Source organism: Microcaecilia unicolor, chromosome 7 (assembly GCF_901765095.1).
Source record: "Microcaecilia unicolor chromosome 7, aMicUni1.1, whole genome shotgun sequence".
Taxonomy (NCBI): Eukaryota; Metazoa; Chordata; class Amphibia; order Gymnophiona; family Siphonopidae; genus Microcaecilia; species Microcaecilia unicolor.
The window spans coordinates 286,654,829-286,677,343 of NC_044037.1; the positions used below are offsets into that span (position 1 = coordinate 286,654,829).

The window sequence follows — 22,515 nt, forward strand, 5'->3', positions numbered from 1 at the left end:
CTTTCATTCATCGATCTGGTGACTGATTCTCTGAGGGTGGTGGGGGTTTACATGCAAGTTTTCGAGTCTGGCATTATTGACTATAATCATAGTGGGTAGAGAAGGTGTAACAGGAGCTTACCTCGCACTGATTTGGCAGACCTGTGAACACTGAAATTACAGCGCTTAGCCAGCACTTCCATTCAAGAGAGATTATGTTGAGAGCTAAGCTGCTCAGCGGCATTTCAGCGTTGACACATGCACAAATATCTTGGACAAAGGCCACTGTAATAGTTTTTGTAGCTTGTGACCAAACTTTCACTCTAGGTGTCTGGTGGTGAAAGATCAGTATGCACTTTTCTTTCATTCCATCTGCCAGCTTTTGACTTTGTGAGATTTCACTCATTTGCTCTGCCCATTTGTGTGTTACATACTTTTAACCATTCTCTAAGTTCCTTGTAGTAACCCTAGTTAACATCTTCTAAAATATGTGTTTTTTTATTTTTTCCCAATTTTTCCTTTTATTTATTTATTTGTTACATTTGTATCCCACGTTTTCCCACCTATTTGCAGGCTCAATGTGGCTTACATAGTACCGTAAAGGCGTTCGCCAATTCCGGTATGAACAAATACAGTAATGTTGTGGTAGAATAAGGTTCGTGTGTACAGACACATTAGGGAATCGTAGAGGGGAAAAGTTCTTATATGTCCACTATGAGCTTTGGTTTGGTTGTGTTGCAGGGTACAGGCATTTAAGTTGGGTCGGTGGGGTATGCGTTTTTGAACAGGTTGGTTTTTAATGATTTCCAGAAGTTTAGGTGTTCATATGTTGTTTTCACGGCTTTTGGTAGTGTGTTCCATAGTTGTGTGCCTATGTAGGAAAAGCTGTGTGCATAAGTTGATTTGTATTTGAGTCCTTTGCAGCTTGGGTAGTGGAGATTTAGGTACGTTCATGTTGATCCTGTTGTGTTTCTGGTTGGTAGGTCTATGAGGTCTGTCATGTATCCCGGGGCTTCGCCGTAGATAATTTCATGAACCAGGGTGCAGATTTTGAAAGCAATACGTTCTTTGATTGGGAGCCAGTGCAGCTTTTCTCGGAGGGGTTTGGCGTTTCCCGTCCCCCTCTTCTCATTGATCGCTATAAAGTTAGGGTTATATAAGTGGATTTCACCATGTTAAAATGAGGTAATGTGATTGGAACACTGAGCACACTTTCTTTTGTGACATCACGTTGAACAATCTTTGTTGCATTTCTACCACCGAGTGCCACAGACTAGTGACTTCCAGAGGGCATCTCTACGTATTCGGAAACGGATAATAAAAGCCATGAGTATTGCAAGAGTGTAAATGTTGTCCTGTACATACAGGATCTCCAAGTCAAATTTCCTTGACATAGCATGTGATCACTTTTTCCATTTTACTTGGCACGAGCTATTTGTGAATCACAAATCTAGGTGTTTCAACCCTTGTGGATTCTGTAGATGAGAACTTTTTCTCTTCTGCTTCAGTTCTCTTTCAAATGTGCTTCTTCACTATCGCACCCTTCTGACTCTAGCCCTTATAGGCTACCACTGCTCCAAAAACATATCTGCTGGGTGACACGCATGGTGTGACCCAGGGAGTGATGTAAGGAAGTAGTATGTAATTCCTGGAGTATTGTCTCCAAATGGGTTAGTTTTGTACATCATAAGAAAACCCAATCTGTAAATCATGAATGAATTAAAGTCCTCCTGTAAGGAAATGGAGAAAAGGCCTCTGTGATGTTTTTTTTAAGTAAAAAAAAAAGCTGGCACATGGAGTAGAAAAATCAAACACTGTAGGGCTGTCATCTCTGTTCATTAACTTCAAAGATTGGCCAATTCTTCATCTCTTTCTTACCTCTGGTTCCTCTTATTTTGTTCTCGTCTTTGGATGCCTCTTTTCTTGGAATATGTAACACACAATCCCTGTTCTTCTCCTCTTTCTACCTAGGGAACTGCTTCTCACAGGTAAAAATTCAGCCCAGTCATTCTTCACTATGGAGTCCAGGGACCCTCCTTTAGCCCTGGTTGCTCACTTGCAGGGTGAGGACTCCTTTGCAGAACTTCCAGTGTCAGGCAGGGGCGTAGCCAGACTTCGGCGGGAGGGGGGTCCAGAGCCCAGGTGAGGGGGCACATTTTAGCCCCCCCCCCCACTGCCGTAGTCGCCTACCTTTTGCTGGTGAGGGACCCCAATCCCCGCCAGCCGAAGTCCTCTTGCTTCCCGCGCAAGGCTTAGTTCTGTTTCTGACGTCCCGCATGTTGTACGTGCGGGACGTCAGACTCACTGAAACGGAACGAAGCCTTGATCTGCAAGGCTTTGTTCTGTTTCAGTGAGTCCGACGTGTACGTGCAGGATGTCGGAAACAAAATGAAGCCTTGCGCGGGAAGCAAGAGGAGCTCGGCTGGCGGGGGCTAGGGTCCCCCACCAGCAAAGGTAGCTCATGGTGACGGCGGGGGAGGGTTGGCAGGGGGTCCAGGACCAAAGCTATGGGGGCCCAGGCCCCTGTGGCCCCACATAGCTACGCCCCTGGTGTCAGGCACACCCAGCTTATGGTTCCTCACTGTGAGCTCCAAGCATCCCCTCCTTGGGTCCTGGTTGCCTAATAACAGGGTGGAGAATGAAAAGGAGTCACTAAGGGGCCTTTTTACTAAGCTGCAGTAAAAAGTGGGCTGCGTTAAGTTTGGACGCGTGAAATTGGCGTGCACTGGGCCACGTTTTACTGTGGCAGATAAAAAAGGCGTTTTTTTTTTTTTTAATGGGGCCGTAAATGGCTGTGCGCTAATATTAAAAGTAGAGCATGGTTATTTACTGCCACCTATTTACTTGGCGAAAAGGGCTCGCGCTACTCGTGATGCAATCGGGCAGCACGCGCCAATTGTGGCCAATCCGCCAATTACCGTTCAATACCCCCCTGTGGTAGAAAACAGAAACGGCGTGCGCCAACTTTTGGAATTACAGCTGGGTGCCCACCTACCCCAGCAGTAATGTCAATTTTGGCATGCCCTACCGCGGCTTAGTAAAAGGTCTCCTAAGCTTTTCCTACTGGAAGGAGACTCTCTTTGGACCAACGAGCATTGAGATCAGCATTTGTAGAAGGCATTACAGCCTGCTGAGATTCCATTTCAGAGCAGGTGTAAATGTTTCACATGTAAAGTATATACAAGATTGGACAAACATTATGAAGTACAAGTGTAAATCGCAACTCCACCTAAAATCTGCCCCCAAGCAAGCCTACACCCGAGTCACGTAAAAGTACACACGTTCTTGTTATCGCTCGCAGTTTTGTTCAGGGTTAATTTTATAAGTGGCGTTTTATGTATAATTTATGCAAGAAGACGCCTTTATAAAATGACCCCCTGGAGGGCAATTTATAACAGCGTGCCTAAAGTAAATTTTAAAAAGTGCCTATTTTTAAAATTTTAATAAAAGCAATATCCAGCAAGTTTACCCTCCCCTCCCGCGACACCCTCTCGCCCTCCCGCATACTCCTCATTTACTCACTTCCTGCTCTGTCCTTTCCTTTGGCCTGATGCTGCTTCCTTCCTCCCCCTCTTCCCCTCCCCCCCCCCCCTAGTGCACTAATCATGGGGTGAAAATGATACCACTGGCAAATTCCTACTCCAGTTTCCACTGATCAAAAATATACACTTTCCCTAGGTGAGTGGGTGAGTGCATTTTCAAAGCCTTGTATGGTTGAGGTTGCGGTAGCTTTTCTGAGAGCGATGGTAGTCGGGAGATCAATAAGGGCTCAGTAATTTTATTGGTCTTTCTATGTTTTAGTAGGGATCTGTGACTCAGCGCGTATGTTTTTAGAAGAAGCCTATAAGTGGTAGATACGGAAGGGTGTGATCTCCCGTCTCATCTGTGGAACATTGTACCAGTGTAGGTGTCCACAATTTTAATTGTGTGCTTTTATTAATTACTAGAAACAATGCACGTAAGAAGTCAGCCACCTATAATTCAGTTTGTAGAAGATGGGCGGAATAGATTTGTCATGTGTAGCTTGGTACATTTTGAACCTGAGGCAATGTTTGTCTGTTTCTGGTGTGGAGTAACTACTTGATGAGAGGAAGCCAACCACTACCTAGTCACAAGGTTGAACCAACGCTCATTTTCTGAGGGCCAGGCATATTTTATACCTGCATCCAGCTTTGCATTAGGAATGGAAATGAACCTTCCCTAGGAACGTGTGGCGTGAATCTGTCGTGCTCTGGGTTCTAAGCCCATTAGTGACCTAGAAGTGTTCCAACTTGTCTGACAGTAACTGAGAATCAGGGATCTTGGATAAGTTTTTTTTTTTATTTTAATTTTTAAGCTTTGATATACCTCAAAGGGCAATGGAGCGGAACTGGGTTACCCTTAAAGCTTAACAAGCAGGATTTCTTTTTAAGGTTTACTAGTCACAACATGCTACACGGGGCTTCTGCAGCTCATCATAGACGGCTTTTCTGAAACAGAAAAGAGAAAGAGCTTGAATTTGAGAACCATTTAAAATAATGTCTTGTACAGCATTTGTGGCTGTGTTGTTACTTATTTCCAGTGGACAGAACAGGTCCTTTGAGGTATCTGCTCCCTATTCATTGCAGACTATCCTGTATGTTGATAGAGCATTGTGGGCTTGATGTTATAACAGGATGTCTATGTGAGAAGTCCAGAAAGGTGCCTATACAATCTCCCTTGAACTGAACAATATCAGTACCACAAAAACTTATAAAGAGACCGTTAATATTAGCCAAAATAAATAACATTCCCCCTGCCGTTAATATAGCCTGACACTTCGGGTTTCGTTTCTGAAACTGCTTTAGGGGCCTGGGAAGTAGCTATGATACGTTGGTAGCAGCGGGAGCTTGGTTGAGCTGGAAAAAGAGACCATCTTCATGCTGGCATTGAAGTTGATTCATCGAGGGGCCCTTTTACTAAGGCGCTCCTAAAAGTGGCTTGCGCTGATGTAGGCATGTGTTTTGGACGCACGCAGGTTGATTGTATATATATTTTTTTTCAGCGCGCCTAGAAAAGACTTTTTTTGTGGCCGAAATTGGACGTGTGGCAAAATTAAAACCAGCGCGTGTCCATTTTTGACCTGAGACATTACCGCCACCCATTGACTTAGCAGTAAGGTCTCGCATTCTAACTGGGCATTAAGCAGCCAGCACGTGTAAACTGCCGATTACCGCTGGGTTAGTGCCACGCAGTAGAAAACAGACGTGTTTTAGTTGCGGTGGTTTCAATTTGGTACACGTTGGATGTGCATAGGCGCCTGTGTGCCTTAGTAAAAGGGTCCCCAAGTTTGTTTGTTTTTATGTTTATTAGAGGAGTGGCCTAGTGGTTAGAGCACTGGTCTTGCAATCCAGAGATGGCCGGTTCAAATCCCACTGCTCCTTGTGAACTTGGGCAAGTCACTTAACTCTCCTTTGCCTCAGGTACAAACTTAGATTGTGAGCCCTCCTGGGACAGAGAAATGTCCAGAGTACCTGAATGTAACACCTTGTGCTACTACTGAAAAAGGTGTGAGCAAAATCTAAATAAATAAATAAAATTTAAAACTTGATAGCCCACCATATTCCAAACTGGGTCAAAGTGGTTTACAGTAAATAAAACAGTTTAAAACAAAATTAACAAGGAACTCCCAAGTTCCACCTCCAGTATCTGCCCTTTCCCTTTCCTACTTTGTTATAGACCCCCTCCCCCACCATGGTGGCCAACATTTCTTTCTTCCTCTTCTTTTCTTCTTACTGCCCCTCACCCCCAGTGCTGTCCAGCAGTTCTTTCCTTTCCTCGCTCACAAACCCCTCCCACCCCTTGTGATGCCAAGCATTTCTCTTCTCTCCTCCACCCCTTCTTCTCCAGCACTTCTTTCCTTCCCTACCCCCCCCCCCCCCCAGGCTGGGAACCAGAGAAGCCATGGCTCAAATCCCATTGCTGCTCCTTGAGATCTTAGACAAGTAATTTAACCCTTCATTGCCTCAAGTGCAAAATTTAAATTGTAATCTCTCCAGGGACAGGAAAAAAAACCTACTGTACCTGAATGTTGCCTTGAGCTGTTACTGAAGGCGTGATCTAAATCCAAAATCCTGTACCAGGCATACTGTGAAGTAATTCGAAACGCTAAATGTCACTCAGGACCTACAGAGCAATTCTGCCGTACCATAATAGCAATTACTCCCACGAGTAACACAACAAGGACCTGGACAGGAAAAGGCAGCACTATAAACACTGTAGTGGGCACTAGAACATCAGTAAATCTATTAGACTAAGCAGATCGATCTTGCACAGTCAATACTAACAGAAAAACATGTATCTTTCACACAAATAGAACTCAAATAGACCAGCACCCAGTATAGAATAAGCAACCACAAATTAAAAACAGAAATGTGTAGATAAACATTAAACTGAACCCCAAGAATCCACAGTGCAACACCAGAGAGAGAGAAAAAGTGATGCATGTCCCTCTGCACTGTGCAAAATATAAAGACAGCAAATGTAAATTTCAAAAACTGACACATATTCTAATTACCTCATTACAAATTAACAAATACAAATAGAACAAAAAATGGAAAATACATTTTTTTCAATTAGCTTTTCAGAGGCTAAAACCTCCTTCCTCAGGTCAAGACAGTATACGGCTGTTATACTGAATGAGGAAAGGGGGAAGGGAAATGGGACTACTTGATATATCGCCTTTCTGAGGTTTTTGCAACTACATTCAAAGCGGTTTACATATATTCAGGTACTTATTTTGCAGGACGTCAGACTCGCAGAAACAGAAGCCTGTGCTGCTGATTTGCAAGGGTAGGCTTCTACATGGAATGTTCCTAGTGGAATAGCAGCACAGAGAGAGTGGGAAGTGGACCAATGACTCCAGGAGAACGGGAGATAAGATTTCAAAGAACCACTTTATTCAATGACTCGACACAGAAACTGTGTTTCGGCCAAAAGGCCTGCCTCAGGAGTCTTTGGTGATCCTTGTATTCCCAAAAAAACAACCTTAAGGTCGAATGGTCTTGATAAAGACCTTTATGATGTCTTGCTGGCGCAGCGTCTCGATATAATCTTTGTAATGACTGATTATATCGAGACACTGCGCCAGCAAGATATCATAAAGGTCTTTATCAAGACCATTCGACCTTAAGGTTGTGTTTTTTTGGGAATACAAGGATCTCCCGTTCTCCTGGAGTCATTGGTCCACTTCCCACTCTCTCTGTGCTGTTATATTTACGTGGGAGTTAGTGTTCATCCACTTAGGTGGATTACTCTCTCCTAGTGGAATAGCAACATTAACATTCCATCTAGAATCTCAATTAGGGAAAGGGAAATGGGACTTGATATACCGCCTTTCTGAGGATTTTGCAACTACATTCAAAGCGGTTTACATATATTCAGGTACTTATTTTGTACCAGGGGCAATGGAGGGTTAAGTGACTTGCCCAGAGTCACAGGAGGGTTTGGCCTCTAACAGCGAGTCAAAAAGGTAGATAAAATTAGTCTATTTAAAAGAACACCTTTTTTCCATTTGCTATTTGAGGACATTTTACTAAGCTGTGATAACTTCTCGTGCGAGCTTATAGGTCCTTTTATTAAGCTGCGGGGAAAAAGGGCCCTGCGCTGGCGATGGGGGCCGGTTTTCCCATGCACCAGGGGCCTTTTTCCTGCAGCCAGTAAACTCGAAAAAAAAAAATGGCCACGCAGTGAGAACTCTCACCACGTGGCCATGCGGCAGGGAGCCCTTACCACACTTTCACTGAAAATCTAAGTAAATTTATAGCATAATATAACTTTAAAGAATGGAAAAAAAATAAAATTATAAGAAAAAAGGGGAAAAAAAAAGAATTTTCTAAAAACTTGGTTTCATTACAAACACGAGCACATTAAAGGGCCCAGTGATGAGTCGAGTGTCTTTAAACATTCACCGTAAATAATTGGTGTGCTTGAAACCCCAAACTGAGGCCCAGATGATCAAAAGTCCCGCGCTGTTCCAAACAGCGCCCTAAAAATAGCGCTGGGACAGCGCAGGGCTTTTCTGCATCGATGAGCACTAACTACTACTAACTAACATTTCTAAAGCGCTACTAGGGTTACGCAGCGCTGTACAATTTAAACATAGAAGGACAGTCCCTGCTCAAAGAGCTTACAATCTAAAAGACAAGAGAACAATTTAAAGACAAGTGAACAATCTAGAGGATGAGTGAAAAGTTAATCTGATAGGGTGGATAGATTGGGCCATTTCATATTTCTAGAGCGGTTAGGCGCTTTTCAGATCAAAGATAATGCATGCAAATCTAAGCAGTGCTATTATCTTTGATTATCATGTTGAAGTGCAGGAGAATTGTGCCTGAGCATGCGCTCAGCACAATCCTCCCGCACTTGTTTGACAGGTCTGGGCTGTCAAAAGCCCAAACCTGTCAAACAGCCTGCTGAGGCCCAAACAACGGGGGCTGGAGGTCCGGTGGGTCTCCAGCCCCCCCCCCCCCCGAAACCCCCACAAAATGTCGTTGCCGCCGGCCAAACCAAACCCTCTCCCATCCTCCCACCCAGCGATGGGGGGGGGGGGGGTGGGTGCTGGAGGTCCGGTGGACCTCCAGCCCACCCCAACTCCTGCCCCCCAGCGTTCTTTCAATCCCTGGTGGTCCGTGGTGGGTGACAACCCCCCTCCCGGCCCCCCTACCTTTCGTTGGAGGAGGGATGCAGCCTGCCTCCCTTCTCTTCCAGTCGACGCTGCCACAAAATGGCGGCGCCCAGCCCCGCCCATTGCATCCTGGGATGCGCTGGGCGGGCCTACAGACATGCGCTGGGGGGCAGGAGTTGGGGTGGGCTGGAGGTCCACCGGACCTCCAGCATCCCGCCCCCCCCTGTCGCTGGGTGGGAGGGTGGGAGAGGGTTTGGTTTGGCCGGCGGCCACGACATTTTGTGGGGGTTTGGGGGGGGGCTGGAGACCCTCCGGATCTCCAGCCCCCTGCTCACGTTAGCTTTGCGGGGGAATGGGGGCCTGCCAGCATGCTGGACAGGGCTCACCATTCCTTCCCAATGATCCGCAAAGTCTAACGCCAGCTCGGAGCTGGCGTTGATTTTGCTGCGGCCAGCGACCCAATCTTTGGCATGCTGGACGATGATCATTGGGGATGAATGCGTTAAGCGCTGATTAGCATGCATTTGCAAGCTAATTGCGCTAAGAGCCCTCGAGTGGGTTGTTTCAGGCGCTCGAGGGCTCTGATCATGGGTCGGCTGCAAACTCCGGCGCTAGTATGGCGTTAATAGCCTCTAGCACCGGAGTTTGCTTTTGATCATGAGGGCCTGAGGTCTCAGACAAAAAATAAGCAACACAGACACCCTGTTTTACTTGTACAAATTAATCAGTTTGGTTGCAAACAAAAATTTTAGGTCTAACTCATTGTGGTATCTTTTTTGACATAAAAAGATTTGTTTTGTAATATGAAACCATGTTTGTTTCTTGCTGTTGCCAAAGTTACTCAGGCTTGGAAGATATTTTTACTTTTTAGATCTGGGGTGTTAGAGTTAGGGGCCCTTTTCTGACTTTATGTTCCATTCAAGCTTATTTTTAAATATCAGAGTGTGATCCTGAGCAATTAATCAGATTCTTGTCTGATAAAGTCTCTGTAAAGGCAGCAGGAGTGGTTCCCTCATTTACTATCTCTCCAGGTTGAAGCAAAAAACAAAAAAGTTACCCCCTAGAGTTATCAGCAATCGCTTTGAATTTCAATGAGAAATTTTACATACTTAGTGATCACACTTATGTGTTACCATAAAATAAGGCTGCACGTTAATCGCGATTAACACCGTAATTAACAGGATATTAATGAAGCACAATTAAAAATGTTATTCACAGTTAATAAAACTAATCTCCCCGAATTATCTTGTCTTTTCCCCACGTGACCATCATTACTTTCTCCTCCTCTTCTCATTGCAGCCCGGTGTTCCTTTCATTGGCTGTTTGGCCTGGGAGCACCTGATGGCTCTTTGCCCAGGGAGCCAATGAGGAGCGCTGCTATTTGGGCGTGTGATCCCTACAGGAACCCCCTCTGCTGCTGCCTGCCCATCCATCCGCCCGCTGATGCCTGCCTGTTGCCTTCTGCCCGCCTCCACTGGTAACTACTAGGCCTTTGGGCTCCCTGCAGTCCGCCATCCTCCCCCCCCCGCCCAAAATGGTCTGGCATTCTCTCTGGGCCCCCTCCCCCAATGTGGTCTGGAATCATTTCAGGGTGTTCCCCACCCCCACCCCGGACTGCTAGACCAAAATGACCAACCGTTAGCCCTGGACATTTTTGCTTTGTTCAATTATGGCAGAAAAATGTCCCAAGTCTTGGGAACACCCATATCCCACCCCCAATGTGCCCCCTTCTGATTTGGATTCACTTCATTCGAACTGCATAGAAAACCATCTTTAAAAGATAGCAATTTGGACATTTTGGCAAAAAAAAGCCCATCTGCTGCTTTGTACCACTTTTTGGACGTTTTTCTGTTTCGAAAATAAACCCCATATTGGGTTACCTAGTGTAAGACCAGTGGAATCTTAAAGTATAGATACCTACAGAGGTTTCCCGAGTCTCTACTTGTAAGCAGTATGAGTTTTCCTTATGTCTGACATCGGTGGTTGCTAGCCAGTCTTTCTAGCCCCTTCCAGAAGGCGGGAGTAATGTCTTAACATTACTGGTGAATACCCTTCTCGGTCCTAGTCCCAACTAAATAAATACTGTTCATGTAGGAGTTCCCAGTCGTTATCGGGGCATACACAAGGATGCATGCTGCACTAGGTTATCTATTTTTGTAATTTTTGAACATACGGTAGTGGTTTGCTGTTGAAGATTGGTTTTTTTTTTTAAATTTTTTTTAAACTAGAAGAAATATAAAAAAAAATTATTATTCTATAACTTTGCTAGCCCTACATCCATAATCTCCAAAGCTAGTTGTTTGTTATTGGGCCACTAATTTAATCTGGGAAAGAAATGATGTGGCAGAGAAACATTAACCTTGAACGTGCAGAGAACGAGATTTTCTGGTGAAGAGCTCCTTTTATTTAACTTACAGCAAAATTGTTAGGTCCATTCAGTTGGATACAGTTCAGAGAACTCTATTTTGTGTCGCAGCTGCAACATGATGGAATATCCTTCCTCACTATGTCTGGTTGGAGCATTCATTCCTGACATTTTAGAATTGGTTTGAAAATGTTCCTTTTTCAGGACACTTTTGGCCCATAGTTCCTCGTTCTCTCTCTCTCTGTCCCTCTCCCAATCCCTTTGGTTGCCTCGATTGAGGTTATTTTGGAGTTGAAGTGCCTGTCTGACTAAATCACATGAGTATTACTATCTCTGTTATCTACTACTTAAATATTGTAATTTCCTTTCCTTTCTTATTTTTTTTTCCATGTAATATAATTTTTCTCAGAAGGTCTTCCCATTAGGTGGTATGTCAAATATTATTATTAAATTTGAAACTTGATTTGGGGTAGAGGCAGTTTGTAGGATGGTGGGGCAGCTGTGGATAGTAACTTTTGTGGGTGGGAGTAGTTTGTGGGGTGGTGAAGCAGTTGCTGGGGGGGGGGGCTAGTTCTTGGGGGTTCAGCAGTTTGAGGAGAGGATGAAGAGTTGTTGGGGGGTAGCTTTTAGGGTGGGGTAGTTTTGTGAGGAGGTAGGAGAGTTGGGGTGGGGTAGTTTGCAGGGTGGTGGAGCAATTTTAAGGGGTAGATTTTGGGAGTGGGGCAGTTGGTTGAGGGTTTTTGTGGTTGAGAGCAGTTTGGGGGATTGAGAGAGTAGAGAACAGGGAGAGGCAGTTTGAAAGCACTTGACACACCCCTGTCCGCAAAGCTCTGGCCTCTGAAATTGTGCCATGGGAACCTTGGAGCTACTACAATATTCATTTCAAAATCTAGGAGGTTTGTGGTGCTCAAGGCTCAAAGAAATGTGAAAGTCCAAGTGAAAAGTCAGCTCATCTTCTGTTCCATGCCCAGTTGGAGACTCACCTGAGCCATTCCAGGAACTCAACACCACCTTGCTGAATTTCACTGTCCTGTAAGAAGTGGGGGTCTCCTTCTCCCATAGAAAGTATTGGGCCATTTTTGTATGTGTGTGGGGAGGGGTGGGGGACAGCCTTATTTCTATGGAACCGCTAGTCCAATTTGGCCTATTTTTGTTGTCTTTTTTTTTTTTTTTTTTTTTACCATTTTTTCCCACATTTCAATTTGTCCCCTTCTGTTAAATTTTCTGAGAGTTATTTTTGCCCTCAGACAGACCAACAGAAAGACAGACACAGATTCTCAACCCCTTTTGTGTAATTCTTTCCAATTTCTGTTGGGTTGGAAAGAACTTACACAAGTAGGGAAAGCATGCAAAGCATGGCTCATGGAATTCTTTCTAATGCCTGTGTGTGTGTGTGTATGTGTGTTTTGTTTGCTTGTGAGTGCGTGTATGTCTGTGTTCCATCCTCACAAGGCTGAGCACACAAGATATGTCAAAACCATTTACACAATAGGTAAATGAATGCAGATTTATGCAAATGTAACAGAGGCCAATTCTACAACAATGTGTATGTATGTGTGTATATATATATATGTATGTAGGTCTAGAGGGTGTCCGTGTGATGTTTATTCTATAAAGCAAAGTAGGCACCTATTTTCCATTATCGAATACTTGTATGACAGGTTAGATACGCTTGTATAATTTAGGCATGAGCTCTTATGCCAGCCATAGAGCTGGTGTAAATGTTTGTGATTAAAAGCCCCTTTTATGAAGCTGCGGCAAAAGGGGGCCTGCGCTGGGGTCAGCGCGTTGTTTTGACTTGCGCCGAGGCCCACTTTTCAGGAAATGGCCATTCGGCAAGTTGGGCCCATTTCATGGGGCTGTACTGCACGATTTAACACCGGGTACACACCGGTGCAACAAAAATAAAAAATATTTTTGTAGCACCAGATATGATGCGTGCTGGGGGAGGGGAACTACCACTGGGCTATTGCGGTAGCCTGGCAGTACTTCCCTTTTAGTGAACTGTAAGCTCGCCTTGGGCTTACCACTACTTTGTAAAAGGACCCCTAAATGCTGCACATGCGTAGCTTATAGTATGGTGCATAACTGAGAGTCCCACCCATTCGTACACCTACCTTTAAAATACACACTGTAGAAGATAAGCACTATTCTGGAAGTATATGCTTATGCAGAATTTTGTCATTTATGCGAATAAATCATTTATTTTTGTCCAGGCTGTTTCAGTTTAGCTTGACTATTAGGCTTGCAGCCAGAAATTTCTAGTCGTGGTAAGGGGAATTCATTTGGTGATTCTTTGTTATAGTTTTTGTGTATTCTGCTGTGCTTTTTTAGGGGAAACTCTATATATGGCACCTTTTTAAAAAATTGGTGCAGTAAAACCACGCGGTTAGCGTGATCCTATAAATTACGCCTAAAGTTAGGCGTAGTTTATAGAATACGCTCCCACAGTGTTCTTGCAACTTTGCCCCCTTTTTGACTATGTGCATTAAGAATTTACATGCACCACGTTATAGAATACGCCTAGAAAGTTGTATGTGTAAATTAAAGCTTATTACTTCCGCTAATTGGTTAAGTACCAGTTATCTGCACTGATTGCCTTGTTTGTTCGCGTAGGCCAAATTAGTGCACACAACTTAAGGTGCGATTTGTACATAAGTACATAAGTATTGCCATACTGGGAAAGACCAAGCTCCATCTCTGGCCATCTTCAAATCTAAGCTAAAAGCCCACCTTTTTGATGCTGCTTTTAACTCCTAACCCTTATTCACTTGTTCAGAACCCTTATTTTATCATCCTCACTTTAATATTTCCTTTTCTCTTGTTTGTCCTGTTTGTCTGTCCTAATTAGATTGTAAGCTCTGTGCAGCAGGGACTGTCTCTTCATGTTCAAGTGTACAGCGCTGCGTACGTCTAGTAGCGCTTTAGAAATAAGTAGTAGTAGTAAAGACCAAAGGTCCATCAAGCCCAGCATCCTGTTCCCAACAGTGGCCAATCCAGGTCACAAATACCTGGCAAGATCCCAAAAAAGTACAAAACATTTTATACTGCTTATCCCAGAAATAGTGAATTTTCCCCAAGTCCATTTTAATAATGGTCTATGGACTTTTCCTTTAGGAAGCCGTCCAAACCTTTTTTTTTTTAAACTGTAGTGCCTAGGATTAATGGATAGTTCATTTAGAAATCTTTAAAATAAGCGTATGAATACGTAGGTATGTGCCACTGTTCCTATTATTTACATGTGTAATTGGCGTCTAAATGTTAATTGGAAACCTAGAAACAGTGAAAAATACATGCAGATAAAGACCATATGGCCTATCCATTCTGTCTACTCTCCCTATTACTTCCTTCGAGATCCTGTGTACTTGTCCCAACCTCTCTTGAATTCAGATACTGTTTTCATCTCCACCACTTCCATTGGGAGGTAGTTCCACGAATTCACCACCCTCTATTTTTTTTTGTTTTGTTACATTTGTACCCCCCTCTTTCCCACTCATGGCAGGCTCAATGCGGCTTACATATTGTATACAGGTACTTATTTGTACCTGGGGCAATGGAGGGTTAAGTGACTTGCCCGGAGTCACAAGGAGCTGCCTGTGCCTGCAGTGGGAATTGAACTCCAGTTCCTCAGCTCCCCAGGATCAAAGTCCACCACCCTAACCACTAGGCCACTCCTCCACTAGCAAAATTCCATGTTCCACTGCACTAACCACTGGGCTACTCTTCCATTAGCAGCATTCAATGTAGAAGCCTTCCCTTGCAGATCAGCAACACGGCTGCGTAGGCTTCTGTTTCTGTGAGTCTGAGACATCAGACTCACAGAAGCAGAAGCCTGCGCGGCTGATCTACAAGGGCAGGCTTCTACATGGAATGTTGCTAGTGGAATAGCAACATTAACATTCCATGTAGAATCTCAAATAGTAGCAACAGAATCTCAATAGTAGCAACATTCCATTTAGAATCTCCAGTAGTAGCAAAATTCCATGTTGTTGTTACATTTGTCCCCCCCCGCGCTTTCCCTCTCATGGCAGGCTCAATGCAGCTTACATATTATATACAGGTACTTATTTGTACCTGGGGCAATGGAGGGTTAAGTGACTTGTCCGGAGTCACAAGGAGCTGCCTGTGCCTGCAGTGGGAATTGAACTCAGTTCCCCAGGACCAAAGTCCACCACCCTAACCACTAGGCCACTCCTATCCATGAAGAAGTATTTCCTTAGGTTTCTTTTGTGTCTATCCCCTTTCACCTTCATCCTATCCCCCCCTCATTCCAGAGCTTCCTTTCAATTCCTGCTTTATAGAATTTACCCAGAATGTTCTGACTCTTGATGAAGAATCTATCCTTGAATTGTTGCTGTTTTTCTTAGCTGTGGTGATTAGATTAGATGGCTGTTACCCTTGACAGTTTCAAGTAATTTTTTTTTTTTTTTTCCATTTTGCTCAGACTGAGGGGGGTTCTGCTTCCCTCCACCATTTTGAATACTTCAGTGCAACAGCTTAAAATAAACCAGCAGTTGTACATTGCTTTTTATCGGAGGGTTTCCATCTGAAGCCTGGAAAGGCATTATTCCCCCGGATTCTAAATAGTATTACCGAAATTACGAGTGAAAATTCGGTCGTGTTATTGATTTGCATGCACAATCTAATTAACAAGCCGATCAATGCTTATAATTGTCACTGAACAGACAATTATTGACACTAATTGGCGTTAATTAGAAATTACATGCATAACTCGCAAAGTGTATTCTTTAAAGTGGTGCGCATAAATTCTAATGTGTGGTGACAAAAAGGGGGCATGGGCGTGGATTGGGCAGGCGGTGGGCATTCTGAAAATCTACACATGGTTATAGAATGGAGGCGTGGCCTAGTGGTTAGAACACTGGTCTTGCAATCCAGAGGTGGCCAGTTCAAATCCCGCTGCTGCTCCTTGTGATCATGGGCAACTCACTTAACCCTCCATTGCCTCCAAGGACAGAGAAATACACATTGTACCTGAATGTAACTCACCTTGAGTTACTACTGAAAAAGGTGTGAGCAAAATCCAAATAAATAAATAGGCCCAGTGTGGACATATTCCTATCTTTGGCACCGTTATGTGCAACAAGATGTACTTGGTGTAAATTGAGGCGCCTAGAGCAGAGATTTTCAACCTTTTTCGTCTCACGGCACACTTACATGGCACTAAAATTGTCAAGGGGGGAGGAAGGGAGTAGGGATGGGCTGTTTGGGGGGGGGGGGGGAAGTAAAATAAATAACTGACGGTAGAAAGAAACTAGGTAGTTGTTTGATGTATAGCACTGTTAGTTGTTGCAAATTTGTGAATGTACTTTTTCTTCTGAATATCTGTCAATAAAAAGTTTCAAAATAAAATTGTCAAGGCACACCCCCACAAAAAGAGTCCAGCATTTACCTTCTCTTCCCCCCCCCCACAAAATAATCCAGCATCTCTTCCTCCTATCCCCTCTCCAGCCAGCAAGCAGGCATCTCCCCTTCTCTCTCTGGACCCCCCCCCCCCGTGTAACTTTTAAACGTTTTCTTGTCTCTTGCGGTCAGTGGCAGGGAGCAATGATTCATACAGCCTGCTCGTGCCAATGCCGGAGCCTTCTCTCTGATGTAACTTCCTCCTTCCACATAGGCAGGAAGTGTTAGATAGAAAGCACCAAGGTTGGCATAACCAGGCTGTATGAATCACTGCTCACTGCCACCGACTGCTAAACAAACAAAAAAAAAATGTGCTCCATTCTGGCACAAATTAAGCTGGCCCAATTCCCGCAGCACACCTGGAGATCAGCAGCGGCCACAGCACATTGGTTGAAAAATTCATGGCTATAAATCCGCTAGGCATCTATATAATAAAACTCACCCTCAACGTTCTGAAGACACTGACGTCACTGAAGCCAAGCTACTGACGTCACTTCCTTCATGAAGGGTTCGTGGTGGTGAAGCCGCCGAAATCACCAAGTCTCTGGGCCCCGCCCTCAAGTCAAACGTGATGATGTTGAGGGCGGAGCAATGGCGTCACACATCGAGGGCGGAGCAATGGCGTCAGTGGCTTCAGAACGAAGAAGGGGTAGGGAGGGGGGGGGTTGGGGAGGAAAACCTTGCTAGCACCCGTTTCATTTGCTCCAGAAACGGGCCTTTTTTTACTAGTATTCTATAAACCGCGCCTAAACCTAGACGCGGTTTACAGAATATGCCTAGGTGGAAATATTTTTGGTTCCAATTTTTCAGGCATCATGTCCTATTCTACTATGTTTCCTTTTTAAAAAAAAAAAAAAAATTCTTTACCTGTATCTGAGAGCAGCCACTTAGAGAAAAATACCTGCACTAACCTGTTCTGAAGGTCAGTACTCTGATACCACATAGGTGAACACAGTCATTTGGAGGAAAATGCTGTTAACCTGCCTGCAGTGTTACAAAACTGTTCTGCATTCTTGGGAGTGTTGATAGGAAAGAACAAGAAATACTGGTTTCAACGCATCTATCCTTGTTGAACTGGTGAAGTTAACTTGTACTTTTATTTCTTGGAAAAATCAGCTGCTACTCGGAAAGATAAACTGATCACAGTTTAATTGCACGTATTCATCCTACTGAAGAGCAGTTCTTAGAGTCCATGGTCCCAGAACGGGCTCAGCAGCAGTGTGCTAGATTGATAAACGGATGGGGGTACATAGCACCGTCTCGGGAATAACTGCAAGCATCGAAGGGCCTAAGGAAGTTTAATTTTTAAAAACTGTTTTTTTTCTGCGTAAAAATGATAAACTTCTGCATAAAAACTATAAACTTAGGTAGCACCTAAAAATGTGTGTGGTGCAAGTAGCCATGAATTTATTTATTTTACATACAAAGGCTTGATATGCCGCCACATGCCAAAGAAATGGTTTCAAAGCGGTGTATAATAATAAAACCTACAAGGGGAAAACCAGAGTTCAGCGGGGAGTGGAGTAAGCAAGGGTGAAGAGGTGAGTTTTTTTTTTTTTTTTTTTCAAGGCAGATTTTAATTGCAGGGCAGGAGGGTTCTGAGCCAAGATGAGAAGACAGTGTGTTTGGGTTTATTTTTAGATGGATAACAGAGGAAGAAGGTAATTTTAGGAAACCACAGCGTTGGTAGAGCAGAATGTATGGCAGAGGATGTAGGTTATCAGAAGATGGGAGTCAGAATCTCTGAATTAGACATGATCAGAGGAGAAGTTTGAGTGGAGTGTGGGCGGAGTCAGAATCTCTGAATTAGACATGATCAGAGGAGAAGTTTGAGTGGAGTGTGGGCGGAGTCAGAATCTCTGAATTAGACATGATCAGAGGAGAAGTTTGAGTGGAGTGTGGGCGGAGTCAGAATCTCTGAATTAGACATGATCAGGGGAGAAGTTTGAGTGGAGTGTGGGCGGAGTCATGGTTTACAAGCATATACTAGAAAATGTGCACATACTTTATATGTTAACATTTTATACCTGCTCCTGAAGAGACATAAATGTCTGGTTGGGGCAGCGACCTAGATTTGAGGAGCCCAAGAGGGGGCTTACGGCTTGGGAAGGGCACTCTGGCCACCAATATAACTTAAGTGCTGGCCCCTTTAACATGTGACCCAGGAACATCGGACTATGGCTAGGCACTGGCCACATTATTGCATTTTTACAATTAACTAGACTATACCCAAATTTACAAAACAATGAGCTACTGTATATAAAAATTATTAAAAATACAGACCCATGCGACGTGTGTCAAAACTGTTCTAAATAAAATATCTGATAGTCCACAACTGACTTTTTTGTTAAAGAAAAGTTTATAACAGCCAATGAAGCCACTGGTTGGTTCTTTTGGCTGCTTCTTTTCTGACACTTGGTTTCAGGGCATTCCAAGAGTATTACTACTCGGTCTGAAAGAGGATAAGAGCTCGGACAGGGAAAGAGATTTGACTTCTCAGTGGTTCTAAGGAGAGTTAGGGTCTCACAGAATAGGTCTTTCCCTGTCCCCAGAGAAGGGGCTTACAATCTGTTTATACCTGAGACAATGGAGGGTTAAGGGACCTGCCCAGGATCACATGGAGTAGCAGTGGGGTTTGAACTGGGCTTCCTAGATGTCTTCCTCTTCCACTCCACGTGTGCTCAGCTCCTGTAAACATTTGTCATTTGCAGTTTTGAGAGACAGGTTGCCGAGCTAGATAACCTTTTGTCTTAGTGTAATAGTTTTCATAAGTAAATTTTAATTTTGAAAGGCATATAAAATGACATCAACCTCTATAAGGAAAACTACCACACATGCACAAACTTGGGAAAATGTGCACCAACATGGGCTTACCCGCTCTCTTTTCTGGGACTAGTTGCCCAATGTGGCCACCGGCAGTAGTCCCACCCCGAGTGCGCATCATTTCCAGGGGAAGAAGAAAACCCCTGAAAATGGCTTGTGCGGCGGTAAACCGGTGGTAATTGTGCATCACTGCACGCTACCTGGTTACCGCTGGGTTAACGCGGGAGCCCTTATTGCCACCTCAATGGGTGCTGGTAAGGGCTCCCCGCCACATGGTAAGAGTTCTCTTACTGCATGGCCATGTGTGTCTGGGGGCTTTTACTCGCTGTGGTAAAAAGGGCCCTGGCGTGTGGGAGAAACGGCCCCCCCCCCCCGCCGCTAGTTCAGGGCCCATTTTCCGGCAGCTTGGTAAAAGGACCCCAGTGTGCACTGTTTCCAAAGACTTTTTATTATAAAATGGCTACATAGACATCAACGTGAAGCGGAGCAGTTGCATAATGGTTAGACCAGAGGGGGCTGATAGTTCAAATCCCACTGTAGCTCTTTGTGATTTTTTTTTTTTTTTTTTTTTAAATTGAGCCCTCCAGCTACAAAAAAATTACCTACCTGGGCTTGCAGATTTCTTATATACCTTCTATAATACTGGAGGCTATTGAAGGGGCGTAAATTCAGGTACAGTAGGTATCTTTCTGTTCCTGGAGGGCCCACAATTTAAAAAAACAAAAATAAAAAATGTCACAGAGCTGAAGTGGGAACTGAACCAGGGTTCTCTAGGTTTTAACCCACTGCCCTAACCATTAGGATACTTCCTCTCCATATTGCGGTCTATTAAGAATAAAAAAAAATTTTAATATTCTAAATGTCCATAATTATTGAAGCTGTCAGTAAGCCTGATATCCCTTGCCAGGAGGTGACTCCAGTAGAGAGGTGCTGAATTGGCGACTTGGATGTGCCAGGTACCAGTCCTAAATAATAACATCCATCTTTTTGGCCTCTCCCTAGTCCTGTGTAAAACAAGCCCTTGCCATAAGGACGTACTTCAGTTTTAGACGTCCATATCCCGGCTTCATAAAATCAGGATTTGGACATCCATGCAGTATGGAAGTCCTAAAAGCCAGTTTTCAGACATCTAAGTAGAGCTCCTAAGACATAGACTATGAAGACTGTTCTACCCTTAAACTGGGTGTGAGATTGGCTGCAGCTTAAATCGGAGTAGAGAACATCATATGAGAAGACTCGGAACTCTTGACCCCAAATCTTCTTTAATGCAGTAATCAAGCAAAGAAAAATAACTTCAGTTCAGATGTGCTGGACAAGAGTTTTTACCGAGTCTGTTGTCTACCAACTCTCTCTCCATGCAAGAGAGAAGCTGGGAGAGATTCAACAACGCTGAGTAGAGATGCTGTTTATACTTTTACATTGGTAAAATCTTGATGGCATCACGACAGCTTGAAGGGGGGTCATACAGCTTACACGGTTTCAGTTCACAGAGGATATATGCTGCCAGGGCTGTGCCTAGGGTCTCCGGTGCCCCCCTGCAGTTGGCCCAGCCCCCCCCCCCCGAAAAAGATCGCTACACTACCCACCCTCTTCTCCCCAGATCCTTTTCCTTTTTAAAAAATTTTTTTTATTTACCTCTGTCCGGCGGCAGCGTAGCGTTAGTGAGAAGGAGGCGGCGCTCCCCCGCCCCGACGTGTCAGTCTTCCCTTCGCTCAGTGTCCCGCCTTCTTCTGATGTCATTTCTGATGTCAGAAGAAGGCGGAACTGAGCGAAGGGAAGACTGACAACATCGGGGCGGGGGAGCGCCGCCTCCTCACTAACGCTACGCTGCCGCCGGACAGAGGTAAATTTAAACAAAAAAAAAAAAAGGAAAAGGATCTGGGGAGAAGAGGGCGAGGTAAGCATGGTGCGGCGGGGCCCCCAGAGAATGGCGCCCTCCTGCCATGCTTACCTCGCTTACCGTGGCACGGCCCTGTATGCTGCAGGCTAGCTCTTACAGACCCGATGGAAAGGGGGGGGGGGACAACTTGCAAGCCAATACAGGGATCTGGGACATGTGCTCTGAAAGAGCCTATTACAGAGAACTACAGAGATTTGTAGTTCAAGGGCACAACCTTAATTAAAGATACAGGCAATATAATCTGTAATAGACGATGCTAATATACATAAACAACAAGTAGCCTGCCTCCATGCAAAAGGGGGCAGAACAAAGATGGATAAGATTCTTTTAGCTCATCAAATGTGTCCAGTTTATTGCATACATCATTAAGTACATAAGTATTGTCATACTGGGGCAGACTGAAGGTCCATCAAGTCCAGCATCCTGTTTCCAACAGTGGCCAATCCCGGTCACAAGTACCTGGCAAGATCCCAAAATAGTACAATACAATCCTAGAAATAAGCAGCGGATTTTCCCCCAAGTCCATTTTAATAATAGATTATGGACTGCTTTTACTACATTCTCTGGCAACGAATTCGAGTTTAATTTACATGTTGAGTGAATATAACTTAATACATTTCTTGATTAGCTTTCGAAGGTTGCCCTTCTTCGTCAGATCGGAAGAAGGGCAACCTTCGAAAGCTAATCAAGAAATGTATTAAGTTATGTCCAAAAAAAAGGGTATCATCTTATTTTCTTTTCCATGTTTTATTTTGTTTGATTTCTATTGATAACCTTTAAGAGTGGACTAACACGGCTACCACACCTCTCTACATGTTGAGTGAAGAAATAGTTTTTCCAATTTGTTTTAAATTTACAACTTTGTAGCTTAATTGTGTGGCTCCTAGTCCTAGTATTTCTAAGCCCTCCTTAAATAATGTTACTATTCTACTGCAAGAGCTTTTTACCCCATGTTAAGTTTTTAGGGTTATAAGTGCCATGGTATGTTTTTTGTTTTTAATTACAATCAGTCAAAGGAAAGTTGATCAGGTTAAAGAATGCTGACAATTTGCCATTCCAACATTTTAGGTCAGTCTTATGAAATCCGGCTGCATGACAATAGGAAACAGGGAGACTATCAAGATTTCAGCACAAAGTATGTGAAGGTAAGGAGGGACTGGAGGTTTTCTTTTCTTTTTTTCTTGTTGATAACTGTTCCTTTCTTGATGATGGAACACAACCTCATATTTGGGGTGAATGTGTGTTTGGGAGAGGAGGAAATTCTTACACAGAAAAACAAACTTTTCTATAAACTCAAATTGCAGTGAGGCTGAAGAAGGGCCCTCTGCAACACTGATTCATAGCTAACATTTTACTTTAGGGGCTGATGCACAAAAGTCCCCA

The 22,515-nt window shown here is 44.0% G+C and overlaps 1 protein-coding gene across 1 annotated transcript in view; it reads left to right on the forward strand.

Annotated features, from left to right (window-relative positions):
- TFCP2L1 (transcription factor CP2 like 1) overlaps positions 1-22,515 on the forward strand; it is a 153,548-nt gene that overhangs the window by 50,056 nt on the left and 80,977 nt on the right. The window contains exon 3 of the mRNA XM_030209603.1: positions 22,201-22,277. Within this exon, the coding sequence (XP_030065463.1) occupies positions 22,201-22,277 (77 nt within the window). The remainder of the gene's footprint in view (positions 1-22,200; positions 22,278-22,515) is intronic.